Source organism: Aspergillus costaricaensis (genome assembly GCF_003184835.1).
Source record: "Aspergillus costaricaensis CBS 115574 unplaced genomic scaffold BO79scaffold_20, whole genome shotgun sequence".
Taxonomy (NCBI): Eukaryota; Fungi; Ascomycota; class Eurotiomycetes; order Eurotiales; family Aspergillaceae; genus Aspergillus; species Aspergillus costaricensis.
Genome location: NW_020291820.1, coordinates 1 through 16839, shown reverse-complemented (window position 1 = coordinate 16839; position 16839 = coordinate 1). Strand labels below are relative to the sequence as shown.

General features: G+C 49.6%; 5 protein-coding genes across 5 annotated transcripts; 2 read left to right on the top strand and 3 right to left on the bottom strand.

The window, feature by feature from the left end:
• Positions 1 to 79: 79 nt before the first annotated feature.
• On the top strand, positions 80 to 1923 carry pmi1 (mannose-6-phosphate isomerase pmi1). The gene is made up of 5 exons (XM_025679775.1): positions 80 to 261; positions 342 to 362; positions 422 to 513; positions 572 to 809; positions 869 to 1923. The coding sequence occupies exons 1-5, from the start codon at positions 231 to 233 to the stop codon at positions 1864 to 1866; spliced, it is 1380 nt and encodes a 459-aa protein (XP_025538338.1). The 5' UTR covers positions 80 to 230; the 3' UTR covers positions 1867 to 1923.
• A 259-nt stretch (positions 1924 to 2182) lies between these two features.
• BO79DRAFT_238365 (putative 6-hexanolactone hydrolase) lies at positions 2183 to 3625 on the top strand (the record flags this gene model as incomplete). Its single annotated transcript, XM_025684805.1, has 4 exons — positions 2183 to 2382; positions 2436 to 2581; positions 2663 to 3249; positions 3380 to 3625. 4 exons carry the CDS (start codon positions 2183 to 2185, stop codon positions 3512 to 3514), a joined length of 1068 nt encoding a protein of 355 aa, XP_025538337.1. The 3' UTR covers positions 3515 to 3625.
• A 174-nt stretch (positions 3626 to 3799) lies between these two features.
• Positions 3800 to 5280, bottom strand: BO79DRAFT_175027 (putative Coatomer subunit epsilon). Its single transcript, XM_025679774.1, has 5 exons — positions 5192 to 5280; positions 4721 to 5099; positions 4499 to 4634; positions 4157 to 4395; positions 3800 to 4078 (listed from the first exon to the last, which is right to left on the bottom strand). Exons 1-5 carry the CDS (start codon positions 5214 to 5216, stop codon positions 3970 to 3972), a joined length of 888 nt encoding a protein of 295 aa, XP_025538336.1. The 5' UTR covers positions 5217 to 5280; the 3' UTR covers positions 3800 to 3969.
• Positions 5281 to 6103: 823 nt separating this feature from the next.
• BO79DRAFT_28120 (putative 1-phosphatidylinositol-4,5-bisphosphate phosphodiesterase Plc1) lies at positions 6104 to 10292 on the bottom strand. Its single transcript, XM_025688135.1, has one exon. The coding sequence runs from the start codon at positions 9842 to 9844 to the stop codon at positions 6374 to 6376; it is 3471 nt and encodes a 1156-aa protein (XP_025538335.1). The 5' UTR covers positions 9845 to 10292; the 3' UTR covers positions 6104 to 6373.
• A 25-nt stretch (positions 10293 to 10317) lies between these two features.
• BO79DRAFT_209612 (uncharacterized protein) lies at positions 10318 to 11206 on the bottom strand. Its single transcript, XM_025682635.1, has one exon. It carries the CDS (start codon positions 11078 to 11080, stop codon positions 10742 to 10744), a length of 339 nt encoding a protein of 112 aa, XP_025538334.1. The 5' UTR covers positions 11081 to 11206; the 3' UTR covers positions 10318 to 10741.
• Between the last annotated feature and the right edge of the window lie 5633 nt (positions 11207 to 16839).

The window sequence follows — 16839 nt, the reverse complement described above, 5'->3', positions numbered from 1 at the left end:
GTTGTGTCTGAATTTTGACTTTCTTTTCTTTTCTGCTCTGTTGTGATAGAGAGAAAGTTCAAGTTAGCGAGTGGATTTACTGAATAGTAGTTTTCAATTGGTAACTGCCGTTGTTCCTCTTTCCCCCCGCCATTCACTCACTAGTTCGTTCGCTCTTTCCTTCTTCTGTCTATCCTCCTCCTTCCCCTTCACACCAATACAATACTTATCGTATTAGTTCCCTCAGCACGATGCAGGTACCATTGCTCCGTCTTCAGTGTGGTGAGTATTCATCCTATCGAGCTTTCTACCCGAGAGAAGAGAGAATAGTCTCACTGATAGTCTATTTTCTTTATCCACAGGTGTCAACAGCTATGACTGGGGTAGGACATCCCCGCATCCTGGATTGTTCCGCCCGCTGCGTTTGCTGAAGCTGGTCTAGGCAAGATTGGCCATGAGTCGGCTGCCGCAAAGTATGCTGCCATCACTGCAGGCTCCGATTTCTCCATAGAAGCAGAGAAGCCCTACGCAGAGGTCCGCACCCCCAATTTTCCATGTTCTCATGGCGGTAAACTGACCCGGTGACGTATAGTTGTGGATGGGCACCCATCCTTCCCTTCCCTCCAAAGATGTCGAAACCCAGCGAACACTCCTCGATATGGTCCAAGATAACCAGGCATTGATCTCCCAGGAAGTGAGCGAGCGATATGGAGGAAAACTGCCTTTCCTTTTCAAGGTCCTTTCTATTCAAAAGGCTCTCAGTATCCAAGCCCATCCGAATAAGAAACTGGCCGAAAAGCTTCATGCCCGGGACGCCCGAAACTATCCAGGTAATCCCTATAATTATCTCTGACGACAATCGCAAGCAACTCTAATCACCATTACATAGATGATAATCACAAACCCGAAATGACGATTGCGATCACCCCGTTTGAAGGACTGTGCGGCTTCCGACCACTGGCCGAAATTGTTCACTTTCTTAACGCAGTCGCTCCTCTCCGCGAGCTTGTCGGCACGCAAGCAGCGAATCAATTCGAGAGTGTTGTCAAGGGCTCCGAAGACTCGCAAGATTTTGCCCAGATGGCGAAGAACAAGGACGCGCTACGTTCCTTATTCACATCGCTAATGAACTCATCACCGGAAAGCATTGAGGCAGCCACCCAAAAGCTGATCTCCGCGGCTCAGGATTCTCCTGATACATTTGCTACTTCTACCAGCACCCCAGAGACGAATCCGAGCAACCCTGCCGAATTGGCTGCCATCATCGCTCGGCTTAACGGGCAATTCCCTAACGACATTGGGCTATTCGTATTCTTCTTCCTGAATTTTGTTAAGCTGGCACCAGGCGAAGCCATGTTCTTGAAGGCTGATGACATCCATGCATACATCTCTGGAGATATTATTGAATGCATGGCGTCGTCTGACAACGTTGTGCGGGCGGGCTTCACTCCCAAGTTCAAGGATGTTGATACACTCACCGAAATGCTGACATACTCCTATGCGCCAATTGAGGAGCAAAAGCTGGAGCCGACCGATTACCCATATGCCGTTCTCAATGCCTCTGCCTACTCTAGTGGCTCATCGTCTGTTCTCTATGACCCTCCGATTGAAGAATTTAGTGTTGTCAAGACGGATCTAAAGAGGACTGGGGCCAAAGCAACCTTCGACGCACTGGTGGGCCCAAGCATCCTGATATGCACAGGTGGAACTGGGAAGATTACGGTTGGCCACAAGACTGAGGAAGTGAAGGAAGGCTATGTCTTCTTTGTGGGAGCCAACGCCGAGTGTATCGTCGAGAGTACGGGCAGTGGAGAGGAGAATGTGTTCACCACATACAAGGCATTCTGTGATCTGACGGGCAAGGAGGATATGGTGAACGGAAACTAGAATGTATCTATATCTAAGCCATAATGCATTATGGGGGAAATATAACATAACTTGTGGATTAGTAGTTCCGAGCCGAGGTCATCTCTTCAGCTGCGGGGGGCTGGCTGAAGCAGTGGAAGAGCTGTTCCATTCTGCCTATCAGTGCATATGCACTCCACCTGTCCCTTGCTCTGGACAGTCAATCAATTGCCGAATATGCTAGGTTTGTCTACCACTTTCAGCCGGACAACCTAGAAAGCGGGGGAATCGACCCTCAATACTTCAACCTTCAAGTCCTCTCCACATCCTCTCCCCTCCCATACCACCTTCTCGCACCATGTCGTCCTGGAACCAACCTCTGACTATCTGGCAAAAGGTGCAGGAGGCATGGAACAGTCTGATTGTCATTAAGACCTTCCTTTCTGTCTCCGTTACAGCTGCTTTTCGAGGCAAGAATGGCGCCAAGCAGTACAACGTCCATGTGCTCAATGCCGTGACGCGCAAACTTTGTGTCACCTTCACCCCGAGACAATTGCAGTGCGTTTTAGTCCTCCCTACGACCGGGCACTGCCTGCTAACTGTCATCTTAGGCTCCGGGATATTCCCACCGAGGAAGCATACAGACAGTTCATGGCCAGCCGAGGCCTCCAGCCGCAGACTGTGCCTCTTAATCACGGCGCCAAAGGCCACTGGATTGGCAACAAAAACGCCAAAAATGTCCTCGTCTATTACCACGGTGAGTGATTGGCGTCTTCTGTTTTCTCTCCTGAATCCACAATTATTCTCCAAATGTACCCATACTAACCCAGCTACCTAGGAGGCGGATTCTTTCTCTTTGGTCGCCCACAACATTACCAGCTACTAGCACATATGCTCGACCGCCTGAACGAAGCTGGCCATGACAACCTTGCTATCTTCTTCCTCACCTACACTACTACGCCGCACGCCGTTTATCCGGTACAACTCCGTCAATCGGTCGAGGCTCTCCGTTACATCCTCACCGAGACAGGTCGTTCCCCAGCTGACATCTTCTTGGGTGGTGATTCCGCTGGTGGGAACCTCTCTTTCGCTGTGCTCTTGCACCTCACCAATCCACACCCAGAGATCGAGCCTCTAATGATCTCCCAGCCCTTGGCTGGTGTAATTGGCTGCGCGCCGTGGGTTAGTTATAAGTTGGACGGCCCTAGTGTCCAGGAAAACGCATACAAGGATGCTCTCTCTAAAGAGATCCTCGACCGTTGGTCTGATCAGTACCTTTCGGGTAAAGAGGGCGATCCCTGGAGTGAACCAGCTAGAGCCCCCATGGATTGGTGGGAGGGAATACAAGCAAAAGATGTCTTGATCACAGCTGGAAGAGATGAGATTCTGCTCTCTTCTATTGATGAGTTTGTGGAGAGGTTCAAGGTTCGTTCATCAGTTCTCGTTCCCTTATTGGCTGTTTTCACGTTCCGTTTGCACCTGTCGCAGTTCCTGCTTCAATTCCTTCCCTATTCCAAATTATAGTGCACAGCTGATACTTTATCGCTATAAACAGAAAGTCCTACCCAATACTGTTTACGTTGTGGGACAGGATGAAACCCATGACTCGGCTGTCTATGCTGCCGATGTAGTTGGGTATGATACTCAGCAGACTCAGGCGATCGTTAACTGGCTAGGTGCTCGACTGTAAGATCGATTAGTAGTGTCGGTTGTCTGGTAGGTAGGTGATACACTATTACTTGTACGATAGGGATTGAAGTGTCCCATTGCTGGCCAGTCCCCTTGTCTTGCTTTCGGTCGCTTTCCCTGTGGTGTTTCAGGTAACATGTGTGTAATCACTGGCTAGAATAGGCGACATAGCACCACATGATATACACGTAATTAAATTATACCAGCCTGTAAATCTAATTCCCCACCTATATGACAATACACGGGAATAGGGCAAGTACAGACTAGACAGGTAAAATAGGATAAGGAAGGAAGCATTCGCTGGACAATAACTAGATTACACATAGCTACGCCGTCGTATCAATTCATAATCGGAAACAATATCACGCCCAGGGAGCAAGAAGAGGGAGTACAAAATGGAGATCAAGAAACAAAAGCAATGCAAGTAGCAGAGAAGTAAACAACGGATATCTTAGATCAAGCCGACACTCTGGGAGCATATTTCGCAGCCGCGGTATCGAACAATTCACTCTTTGCTTGAAGATCGGAGAGCAAGGGATGCGTGGGGTTGATCTGTTCGAGGCGCCTATAGTAAGTGCAACGCATGCGTTAGCGACACATTCGTCCAAGGATCAATGACTAGGGGTATGGGGAATGAACATACTGCTCCAACTCCTCCGAAGGCTTGCCAGCCAAGACATTCAACACAACAGAATTAGCGATCAATTCTGCCTCGTCGGGATACTGCTGCAGAGCCGCAGTCAAGGCGGCCTCAGCCTCAGGCAACCGACCGAGATGGAGTTCAGCCACGGCTTGACCGACGATAGAAAGGGGCGCGGAGGTGCTAGGAGCGGAAGCCAATTCCTCGTAGACGTAGAACGCAGCCTGGTATTTCTCGCCGCCCTAAAAGCCGAAGCACAAAGCAAATTAGTTTTCATCGCTCAACCTCAAACAACAAAGATTAGAGCAAATAGCAGCATGCACCGCATCCGGGTAAACCACATACAACTCTCATTCCAACCCACGACTCAGCCAAGTTGACCAGAAGGGAATCCTGCGCCCAGCGCTTCGCAGCCTGAACCTCCTTCAAGGCGAGATCAGAGCGGTTCTGTTGAAGATGAATCTGAACGATCAAGGCCACACTAAATTATCGTCCATTAGCTTTCCCGACTTCCATCCATGATCATCCAGACAAGTGCACATGTCGGGGCTGAAGGCCGAAACTCACGCCTCGAGGTTCCCCTGATGCTTGGTCAACAAAGCCAACGCATCCTCACTTTGTCCCTGAGCCTGCAGCAACGTGCCGCACAGAACCTGTACAGTAGCATTGTCGGGGTAATTCTCTGCGAGGTCCTGAGCCAGCTTCAATGCCGATTCAGCATCTCCGGTCGACTGCTGGGCCAGCGCTTTCACGGCCGCAAGATCGGGGGTCTCTTCCTCGCCTTCGACATCGGCGAGAACTTCGTCTGTTTGGCCTAGGGCGATCTTGGCGCGAAGCTGGAGGACACGGGCGGGAAGTTGGTTCTCGGGGGATAGAGCGGAGGTGTCGAATTCGATTACGGCTTGGTATTGGCCTTGGTGGAAGGCATTGTGGATGTTGATCAGCTCTGTTATGGGGGGAATATGAGGCATGTTAGTTAGTGCTTGAGGTCATGGGGGGAGATTGTGTATTTGTGATCGCTCAATGGACAAAACGTACCACCCTCAGCAGAGAAAGGATCCATTGCGGCGGTCAAAAGGAGAAATTGAGGAGGATTGAATTAAAGAGTAATGAATGGTTTGGGGGAGTATAGTTAGGCTTGGGATGGCCATCCGCGGAGGCGGAAGTCGTCACGTTGCCTTTACCGCGGGCGGTGGGAGGCGGGTGGCCCACATTGGGGCAGGTTGGCCGAGTATGTGGGAGACCTATACCTGAAGCCATGACGCCTCTACTGTTAAAGGTACTGAATCTCATGCATACTAACTACGAGAAGGAATAGTTGGAAAGGATATAAGCCAAGCTTGTATAAAGGCCCGGAATCGAAGCAAAGCGTCCCAGCCGCGATTTCATATTAACACACAGAAGTACAAAATGTAAACAACAGACCTGTCATGGGCTAGGATCTCTTCCGGATACTCTAGCGACAGTGGACCAAACCATGATAACCAGCTTCCTCAAGAGGCCTCAAACCTCGCTTCATAATGCATTGATCCCCCGCCAGTGATGCCGAATGATGCAACCGTTTCCTCGGTGACTCCCTCTTCCCTGAGTATGCGACCCCGATGCAACGACAATTGATATCTGAAATGACACATCGGATCCAAAGAAAAACCCCGAGACAGATGCTGAGTAAAATGGACATGCAAGCAAAACAGTAGTGAGAATGGAAAACGGGTCTGCAATGATAATCACACAGCCATGCAACGCATAAAAGCAACACAAAAACGTCCAAATTAAAAGGGTATCGCGGATAAATCAAGGCACTCCAGTGCCAACACAGACATACAGACGCACACACACAAGAGCTAGAACACTAGTAAATAACACCATGAACTCGCCTTCTCGGGACTTCGGAATCGTCCATGCGTCGCCCCAGATAGATAACAAAAGGTAAAATTTGAAGATGTGAGGTCATGCTTTCCATGTGAGCCCGCCTGTGGCTTCCGTTTTGCGACCGTGATGCGCCTCAGGCTCCCATAAGACATCAGGAAAGGATAAAAATGAAAATGCAAAAGATGCAGCCAAAGCTGACAGAACGCCAATCCCATACTTGCACATGAATGGAAACAAAATATCACAGCGTGATAGCGAAAGGAGATGTAGATGAACCCAAAGGGTGTAGGGAAGTGTAGAAGGAGTGAAAATGACTTCACACTATGCTTAAGTCTCCTTGCATGGGTGCTAAGGAGGCAGCGAAGACGTAGATGCCGCTGACACTGTCGGCGTCAAAGTCGGGGATGTAGGAGAATGGTTGTCCTCTGAGCTGATCGGGATCTCACTACCCTTGTCGGAGAAAGCCTCCTTCTCCCGTTCAGTGGATGACGAGCGCTTGAACACGGTTTGACCGATTTGACGGAGAATACCCAATCGCTCAGCACGGAGTTCCTCGGTATCGGGTCGTTCAATGGAGGCGGGAGTGATACCATCCTTGGTAATCTTGCAAAACAGGGTTGAGAAGAGATATTGGTCGCCGCCTGCATCATACAAAGGCAGATAGCGGTAGCCTTGAGAAAGGCTGGTGAGTTTGGCAGTAAAGGTAGCCAACTGAAGACTGCTGTTGTTTCCTGCACTGCGGCCATCCAGCGAGCTCCAGACCGTCCAGCGGACAAACACGAGGTCCGGATACTTCGTTTCCAGCGCAAACTTGAAGCAATCATTGAAGATGGGGCTATACCCATTGCTCTGCTCGATTTTTGTGCGCCGACGGTGCGGATAGCCAATACCTGACACGCCACTCCGCGCCGAAGCGTTTAGACCACCTTCCCCAATGACAAAACTCTGGCCTCGATCATCGGCACTGAATATCTCAACCTCTACATACGGGTTGATATTATCGTCCGGTCCAAGGCTGCGAGGCCGCGGTAGTTGCTGGGCAGAGATGACTTCGATAGTAAAGTTAACGCGTTTCCGCCCCGTGCTCTTCCATTTATCTTCGCCAGGAGTCACTGTGCGAAGAGATTCGGGCTTGAGTACGTAGCCTGTGCGATCAGTTCCGGCGGCAAACATGGCTTGGTTCAACTGCATTCCAACATCGTAGGTTTGCCAGTTCAAAGCGGCCATCTGCACTCCGCGACGCCAGAATTTGAGGGGATCAAAGTTAGAGGACCTCAGACGGAAGCCAGACGGATAGACCCTTGTCAGATACTTTCGGTTGTGCTTCTCGAAGACCGCTTTGCTATCTGAATCACGGCAGATACTCTCGAAGGAACGCTCTGCGAACGAATACACATGGTTATACCGCTGGCTTTCCGCGGACGTGAAGCTATGCCATTTGTAGCCCCGAGTATATACTCCCAAGTCCGATAATGGCTTGGTGATCTTGCTCTTCTGGCGTCGTTTCCGTTCCCTTTTCATGGACGTCAATGCGCCATCACTGTCTTCCGTGGCACTGCTTAAGCTGGTGGTCGTGAATGATCGTCTGTCTTGGGAAAGGAAAGTATCAACACTATCCTGGCCAGCCGTGGAAGACCCAGCAAGAGGAACAAGGTTGGCAATTGGAGGGTACTCGGGCACCGTCGGTTGCATAAATGGGGAGCTTGAGCTGCGCTTTCGACCGACACTAATCAATGAACCCGACGATTCTTGTCGCATACCACCCTCTGTTTCATCGCAAGTTTTGACTTTCACAAGGATGCGACGCTTCAATTCCTCGGGCGATGGAAGGACGAAGGTGTTTGTAAGAAGTGGCTCCAAGACTAGTTGGTCTTTAAAGGTCTCCTTCATGATTTTCACCATGGCTAGTTGTTGCTCGGGATTGCAGTGAACTTCGAGAGAGAGGATAAGGGGGAAGTCTGTGCTGATGAATGCGTATCGGTTGATGACAGTAATGCAATCGGCGAACAGGACGCTGGTGGTCATGGTCCTTCCGTGAGAGACAATGGGTCGGCCATCAGCTCCGTCCCAGCAGTCGATTTCCACACAACGACACCCTTGGGACAGAGCGCTGATGTATGCCTCAGTGCTGGATGCACCAGCAACCTGGCGACCCAGGAGATACGTATTGTGAGAGCTGGATATGAAGTATTCGTTTAATGGGCGATCAAACCTGGACTGGGGGGCGCGGGAGGCGTAGACCCCATTCCAGGAAGAAGATAGAAACGAGGTGAAGGCATCGAGGCCCAGACGCGGAACCACAGTAGGCCTTCCGTCCGAGTGCTCTGGAAGACTGGGTGCACGGGGTCTCGATTTGCGCACAAGCCGATCAAAGATAGACACCCAGTAGCTTCGGTCAGACTCGACATCTTCATTCTGCACATCACGAAGAAATGCCAGGAATTCTTCCAAAGTAAAGCCTTCAAAACTGACAGCGCGCTCTTTGAAGATAGCTTTGACATCTTTCCGCTCCTTCAAACGAGCAACAAAGTCACTGAACTCGGAAAAAAATAACTTGCCCTTGTTGTTATTGTCCGCCTTGGAGAATTGAGCACGGAGCATATTTTTGGAGCAGTTGATGTGCAAGCTGCGGCATACACTCTCAACCGCCTCAAAATCCAGGCTCTCGAGTTCGTCGGGCTTTAAACCCTTTGGATATAGTCTGGACATCTCACGCTGCCAATGGGCTTTCAAGACCGCTTCGCTCTGGCCAGAACCAGCTAGGCCAGCCATAAGACCAATTCTATAGCGTGAAATGTGTTCGAGGGTTGTCGTAAAGAGTTCAAAGGTATAATCACTAGGCGCAATCAGGTGCAGAGTCTTGACAGCCCGTCCCTTCAATCGTTCTGCATCGGCGATGACAATGGTGAACCATTTGCTTTCCAAATCCTGTGAAACCTGATGTTCCTCACGATAATTGCGAGCATCGGCACCCACTCGGACCTCCTTGATGTCATCTATATAAAACCGTTTCGTCGGGTTCGAAATATCCCAGTAAACTTTCCCAGCGTCGATGTCGAAGAAGAAGCGCACTTGCTTCCGTCGTTTCTTGGTGACTTTCGTGAGGACTGTGCCACGCTGAATCACCGCATCAAGCTTCGGTGCAACTGCACTAACGATGCGAGTAGGAGGAATGAAACTCTCATTCTGCAAGCTAGAAGCCTCGGAGCCACACCAGACCCCAAGAGAGTCCAGAGCATCGTTGCTGTCTTCTTCATTACTGGACTCAAGCGCACTTTCCCAGCTATTTTGTCCAGTCTTGCTGTCACTCCGTCTGCGCATGATAACGGGACCGGAGCTACGGTCCCGCTTATCATTCTGCGTCGCGGATTGCCGCCTCCGAGTGAGCTTGTTGGCTGCCCCTCGAGAGATTCTGCGCATCAATCCTGGGCCTTTGTTTGTCGTTTGGGTTGCCGCATCTCCCGAGCCGGAAGCACTAGCATTCCCAGGAACAGCCATAATTGAATCTCCAAGCTCTAGATGGGCTGGGGGGACCAGAGGGAATGAGGGTATTCGACCACGGAGCGCGTCAGTAGCTGATTGCAGAGGGGTGCCTGAAGGGCTCGAAGCATTTGAGAAGGTATGCGAAGGACGTAATGAGTTAGGTGTATATGAGTATATGGAGGCACAGGGCGGAGCGGAGGAGGGATTGGGGGCGGGGGGAACAGATGTGTTGACATTATGTAGTTTTGGAGGCTTCGGGAGTGAGCCAGTGACTTTTAAACTTGCTTGGGTGTCGCCATTTATGGTTGAAGGCGACGAAGCGGCGGCGTAAGCCATTGCGGATACCTGCCAGACGTAGCACCCGGCTGCAAAACGTGAGACTATAGACCTGTCGTGAACCGTGCCAAAGCTGGAGTCACCTGGACTCTTCAGGGGACGAATGAACAGCGACGTGCAGTAACTAGGCGGCTGTGTTGACCCTGATATGGTGGCCTATAGCAGGAATGCAATACGAGCCAAAAAGGGGATCGTGTCTGGCTGAGCGATGCAAAAGCCACTTGCTTAGCGGGATTGCTCTGTCTTTGATATCTGCATCTTGGCCTGCCTCTGATGCAATGCGGAGAGCCCTGCCGGAGAGCGCTCGCGAGAGTACGGGATCCGGGTTCCTGATAACAATTGAGACAGACACTGGCTTCGTGTAACAATGGCACGGCGCGGGTGGGGGGGGGGGAAGGCTCTTTGATCGCTTGTCTTGTCGTCAACCCAAGTAAAGCCAAAATGATGAATGACTTGGCACCCTCAGCCTTGGTCTCCAATTATTTTTTTCCCGGAATTGATTTTCGTCAGGTTTTCCTGATATGATCTGATTTGCCCGCGTTGTATCCTATTTTGGTGCCCTAATTCTACCCCTCCTCAGTTGGCGGATCTCCTAGTACGCGGGGAAAGCTGTCCCTCTGCAGCAAATATGCGAGGACGTGTGGAGCTCGAACCAATTGGCCGTGGTTGGTGCCGGCGGTTGAGGTTCTTTTCCGGTGCAAGGCAGGAGGACCGAGGGACGCTCCAAGGCGAGTATTGAAAGGTAATGGGAACAGAAATTGGTGAGCGAAATAATGCAAGTCAATAGCCGTGTGCGCCGCGCATGTGCTTAGCTGTCAGCAGAGCCCCTCCGAACGTAGCTTCTACAGACGCCAAAAGGTGTGTATGTGTGTGCGTGGGTGTAAAGGTAAAAAAAAATTATTGTTGGAATTGAGCAGGGAAATTCGGCTTCGCGTCGATTGGCGTCACTCGCCGGCCGGGGACTAGAGGAAGGCTGCGCAAGAAGGGAAAATCGGCGACGAGGATCGGGAGAGGAAATGCAGGATTGCCTGCCAACGCAGTGATGCAGGTGGTCCAAAGGGGAAGGGTGATAATTTGAGCAATCGGAGATTGGACCGACAAGAGTAATCGTGAGGGTCGCGATTGTCTAGTGTGGTCCGATATGTAGCTTTTCCAGTTTGCTGCACGGTTACGTGGAGTGTAGTAGAGGACCTGCAGCGAAAGGCGCCAGGATGTGTGAGTAAGAGAGTTGATCATGCGACGGAGGAAACAGTGCCAGCGTTATCCTTCGCCCGAGAGAGAAATTGGGATCTCCACTTGCGGAAGTCGAGGGAGCGAAGATGTCTGGAGTAAAGAGTGTCAACAAAATGCTGGGGAGAGGGGGGAAGTCTTGGTGTTCGACCTCTTAAGAGTCTCCCATCCAGGCGAATGCGGTGTCGTACAGACAGACAAGGGAGAAGTTCGGAGGGAAGGATTTTGGAAGTCGATTTCGAAGAAACCGATGGATGTTTCAATTGAAAGAAAGCTGGAGTGGGTACTTACTGACGTACTCCGTACCTGTGGTTTGGTAAGGTATGTATTTGCGTATTGTCAACTGGAAATTTCTCGTTACGAAACTCCCACGCGTCTGCCCCTCGTCATGTAACCAGGTTAGAACCGTTTCTCACCCCACGTCAGACCAAGCCCAAAGATGGTAATCGGTATTCGGATACGGAGTAGTAGGGAACACTGTTCTTTTTCCTTCCTTTTCTAGCCTACCTGCGGGACCCGCACCGCAAAAGTAATCTGGGAAGCCAAGTCCTGAATGTCTTAGGAAGTCTGAAAAAAACGCGGGCACCAATTTTCTGGTACCAATGAAAACGCTCAGGTAATGATGATATAAGATTAGGATAATGATGATGGTGGTGGACGGCAGTGATGATAACAGAGGCGTTTTTTTTTTGTTGCGTTCTTGATATGCGTCTAGGCCCCTGTGAAAACTGCGCAATTTCTTCTCCAGGGAAAAGTAAAGAATTCTCTGTCAAGCAGACCCAGGAGTACTACTTGGTGATAACAGCAATGAAGTAGCCAAAAGGAAGAAATTCCAAGTCCTATATACTGTTGGCTAAGGACCAGGAAAGGGATAGAAAGTATTATTAACCTTTAGTTCAGGTATGCCAATAAGGTAGTCTAATCAAACTGGGCCGTCATTGCTGGGCACCTGCTCCAAGATCAGAGTCAGTTAACGGGTGAGCTGTCCAGGAAGCATAGCAACGGCAGCCCAAGCGATTATGAGACTAGCCGCGATCATGAGATCCTATGAGGCTCCTCCAATCTACCCTCTGTCCTTCCTTCCGTCCTTCTACGAAGGCTGATTGGCAGTCAGGGAATCATTGGGAAATGTACAGTAGCTGCTAACCTTTCTTTTCCCATTTTTTTTTCCGTTTCCTTTCTTTTTTCTAACTTATTTCAATAGTGCCCTTTTCTGCTTTCCTTTCTCTTTCCGGTTGTCCCAACGTTCGACCTCCCTACATTATCTATCCACGTCCTTTATTATCTGGGCAGCATAGCATCTAATTCGGTAGATTTGTTACGGAGGACTCCATATAGTATTTGATCACGAGGATTTTGCTCTTCATCCACAATTGGTAAGATGCCCAGAAGCTGTTCGCTCCACTTCCTACAGTAAATCCTACTCCTGGAGATCTGTAGTAGGCAGTGGCACAGTGAACAGACATGATCTATTGGATGATCATCTCCTTGTCGATGATGGTATCACTGTCAATCGTGGGGGAGCAGAGAAGCTGATAGGTATGTTGTTTCACCTTTTTCGGGATGGGGGCGGATTAGGGGGGGAATGGTTAGTTAGACAAGGCAGAAAAGGGAAGAAAAAGGGGAAGGCGAACAGAGAACATCAGTTGCTATGGAAGGTCGGTGGATACAATCAATCCCCTCCTCAATTTCACCCCCATAGCTAACAGTACGTAGTTGTAACGAGCTCTTTCTCAAGGCAAGAAGGTTAGCTTCCCCACGGATAATCCGTCCTGCATACACGGATACTCGGTACGGAGTACGGAGTTATCCACGTATCTGCCATCACTACGCGGGAGCAGGAGAATCCGAAGCATGCCTGACTGTCGATCCGCAAACACTATTACCGTGTTATCACCATTATTGATGTTACAGATCCTTCTTGAGGCACCGGCACGGCGGTCCCTATGGGGAGATATGTGGATCTTGGATTCCCGCCCGCTGGGGTCTCCCTTCGTTTCCCGTTTCTGGGTTTTGATGCCAACCTGCCTTATCCCTGTCGCCCGACTTTTCTCCAAAAAGCCAAAGAATACGACTGGACTATTGTAGAGACTGCATGCAGTAGCAAGGCCCCCTTCCCCAGGACGCTAGTTGCATGTACGACCGTGAAAAAGAATTGGGCTCTTCCGACAATCGGGGGATTGTCACCTGATGCATTTCGACTAGGGATGTGCAGACCGCCTAAAACTTAAATACTATTTTTTGCTGGCAATAGTTGTCCCTGTCCCGTTCGTCATAGTGCCCTTTAATTTCCCTTGAGATGCAATCATGTTTCTTTCCCTCTCAAGTGTCGCCAGGGAAGGGGAAGGGTGGGTAAAATTGGGAGAAAAGGAAAAGAAAAACAAAATTACGGAGAAAAGGAAGATAAGGGAGTTGTGCAAAATAATTGCTGGTGCCGCTTTATCCTTACTCGACATTACTGTGGAGCTTTGCGAGTGGTTCACTCGCATTTCTAGGTTCGTAGTTGGTACAAGAATGCGAGCACAAGTGAGAGGGGTGAGGGGCGGTAATCTGTCGGTAAATTAATCAAACAGCAAGAGATTTTCGATTTGAGTCATCCCAGCCCTGTCTTCATCTCAACGCGGGGGAGAAACGCGGCTAGTACCGTCGTAGTAATATTACACGCGTGTTTGCAAAGCTGAGGCTGAGGAAAAGAGTGGCAGTGAAACCAGTCGGGGCGGTGCGGAAAGGGGGAAGGGGCCGGAAAGTGGAAACGCAGCACGGGATGAATGAACTTGCCCAGAAACTGCCAGTCCTCCATCCCACGGTAAGAGATTGGAAGGTATCAATGATGCTTCCATGTAACCTGACAGGGATACGAATCGACACAAAATGAATCACGTATTTCTCATTTTTTACGGTCTGCCCCATACTCATGAATGCTTGCGAGCCCGTGGTGCATGTAGTCTTTTGGGCAAAACTCTTCAGCACATTCGCCCCAAGCTATCTAAAAGTCATTGGCCATTGGTAGCGCGCCCATGCACCACCCAGAGCAATGCTTGGAGTTCCTCATGGCAAACGCTTTTGGACTACGACACCTTGATACCCAAGGTAGTACCAAGGCGGCAACAGCAGGAGGAGGATGAAGAAGCGGTCAAAGAGTCTCTAATTCTCTCGTCGCGGATAGAAGCAACAAAGACGATAGGCAGCTTATGGTGAAGGCCGTGAAAGGGGGTAATAATATCACGCGTTCATCCAAACAGAATTCACCCAATGTGGATCTTACTTTCGAATCCATTCCTTCTCTCTTCAGTATCTGCCCTATGACACCATAGATCTGGTTTTTCCGTGGCTCCAGCTCCGGTCGCTCCAATTTCAATGACTTAGGCGAAGTAGTAGACTCTTAGTAGACACTAGCAGATCAAACTACAGGGACTATGTACCACCTACCTACCAAGGTATTGACCGGACGCTGCATGGCTACCCCTACATGTTAATGGACTGCTTCTTATTCTTGGTCAGGATAATCGGTGGTGATGAAACTGCCAATTACGCAGTAGCCCGTTGGCTCATTCTTGATGGAAGGCAACCGTGAATAAAAAGCTGCGGGGCGTTTTCCCAACCCCGCACAAAGCTGAGCCATTTTGCTGAGTTGGCGATGCTGCTATCGTCGTCCTATCGACTAAACATCTGCCAATTCAGGTTTCTTACACTCCTTCTTTCTCTGGCCCTGCCACTGAATGGTGGACTCGCGTTCTGACCACCGCGTCTCGAATCTAAAAAAGCATTTCTCCGCTCGTCTCAGAACATTCCGGATTGGCCACAAAGGATCATTTGCATGTCATCAGTAGAGCCGTTATACGGCCGACTAGATGCAAGCAAGTGGCATTGTCATATATTCTAGGGATGCACATCTGCCAGGATAATATCCAGCATGGAGATACAGTCTCTCGGCCTGGGCATTTACTGCCGATAATGAAGCAGATGAGGGCCTATCCACATATATCACGATTAAATAGACTATCAAGAGCTACCTTGCAACCACAAGCGTATATCGGCCGGGCCGTCCGCGGATTACCTAGCCTTTCCTGAACTAGGAAATTTAACCCTCCAATGATGGAGGCTCCGGTGATGCAAATGATCATGTGCTTTGGCAGGGTGTCAACGCTCTTGTATCCCACCGGATGAGGGTGTAGGTTTCGAGCAGGTAATCATCTTGAGAGCCACGATATCAAATCCCGATCTTGCTCCGACCGATCCGTCCTAGATTGGTATCGCGGCTGTGGCGGAAATATTCCTTTGTGATCACGGGACACCTAATCGGTTTCAAACGAACTGTTTCCAGCTGACGACGCAAGGTGGTATGCGCCCTTGATAATTAGCAAAGTTCATAGGCTACCCCAATCATGCAAAGATAGCCGCGAAAGAGCGCTGAACTTTCTTGATAAGAGGAGATTGCAACTTTCTCAAAATAGCGTCTGATTAGGTAGTAGCTGAGTAACTGCAGTGCGTGCTTGGAAGATATTCAAACCATCATGGTGCATTCTGTATGCATGCACATACAATAGGCAGTTAGTGGGCTGTATTGAAATCCAAGACCCTCCCGTTTGCAGATGCCGATGCTGCTGATCAGAAAGAGGGGAAGCTGAAGGATGACCCATGCTTTAGGTTATCGCCGTCTCGCGTGCATTGATGATTCTGACCGCTTCCTCTTCCCTGGGTTTCCTTCTGAACTAGATGCCTATGGATCAGGCAATCACCACCGACGATGGCTGAAACATGGAATCCAATCAAGCTGGCGGTATCTATCAACTTGACGATCCATAGCGGGGGATGGGTTAGTTCATGGCGCGAAAAATGACGCATTGAACGGAAGCCGGTGAAGGAGGGGGAGTGGATCAGTCAAGTTAGTTGACAGCTGCCAGAGATATGAGAATGGGCTATGTATTACTTCAAATGTATGTTTACTAAATACTCTGGACTGTTTGACTGCCCACGCTCGTATTATAGTAGTCACACATATCCTCATACTAGTGAAGTAGAATTTTTTTTCAGTTCCTCTGCTACCCAAGATTCATTCCTTGTCTGTGTTTGTAGGTCATAGAGGGAAAAGTACGAATTCAGGGTATCGCCTAGAAAGCTAACTATCTACAATCATTAGCCAGACAGAACAGCATGCTGACTAGTGCTGATTCCGTTTTACTACATATTTTATGTCCAGCGCTCTAACCTAATTTCATTGAGTAGGTACTGCAAGTTGGGTGCTAAATGCGGTTGAAGGTGGGGGTGAGTGCTCATGTGTTCACACGTGCAGACCTCATAGAGATATCATTGGTTCATAAGAAACATTATCGCATGCCAGACTGTCAACCACTACTTACTACTTCCTAGATTTTACTACCTGAATTTATTCACTGCCAGAAGGTACGATGCTCCACCTCTGCTTGCCAAACGAAGGTCCCACACTCCAAGAAGAAACGATGATAAAAAGAAAGGTTACCCGCTTGTAGCCAGCAGTGTTTCCGTGCTTGCGCATGATTAGCAATTACTTACATTCAGGCAGTCGCACTGCACATAATTCTCTATGAAAGGCATACTTATTTGCATACTTATGCAGCGACAGGGGTACCGGACAACCATTGCTAACATCCGAAATTGAGCCTTCAAATACGTGCGGCCTAGTCATGACTTTGGTAGTTTAACACTGCTACTATAACTTGACGTAGTACCTACTAGTGACTAGTCCATGCAGACTGCTTTCTGTCCACAAGGCAAACTCGGCAACT

What these genes read in the sequence shown, in the direction of transcription:
- pmi1 (XM_025679775.1), top strand. Translation starts at nt 231, where the DNA reads ATGCAGGTACCATTGCTCCGTCTTCAGTGTG. An exon ending in TGTCAACAGCTATGACTGGG is followed by an intron (nt 363 to 421) that starts GTAGGACATCCC and finishes AAGCTGGTCTAG; the next exon opens with GCAAGATTGGCCATGAGTCG. An exon ending in GGACGCCCGAAACTATCCAG is followed by an intron (nt 810 to 868) that starts GTAATCCCTATA and finishes ACCATTACATAG; the next exon opens with ATGATAATCACAAACCCGAA.
- BO79DRAFT_28120 (XM_025688135.1), bottom strand. Translation starts at nt 9,844, where the DNA reads ATGGCTTACGCCGCCGCTTCGTCGCCTTCAACCATAAATGGCGACACC.
- BO79DRAFT_209612 (XM_025682635.1), bottom strand. Translation starts at nt 11,080, where the DNA reads ATGATCAACTCTCTTACTCACACATCCTGGCGCCTTTCGCTGCAGGTC.
- BO79DRAFT_175027 (XM_025679774.1), bottom strand. Translation starts at nt 5,216, where the DNA reads ATGGATCCTTTCTCTGCTGAGGGTG. An exon ending in CATCAGGGGAACCTCGAGGC is followed by an intron (nt 4,635 to 4,720) that starts GTGAGTTTCGGC and finishes ACGATAATTTAG; the next exon opens with TGTGGCCTTGATCGTTCAGA. An exon ending in CGTGGGTTGGAATGAGAGTT is followed by an intron (nt 4,396 to 4,498) that starts GTATGTGGTTTA and finishes TTCGGCTTTTAG; the next exon opens with GGCGGCGAGAAATACCAGGC.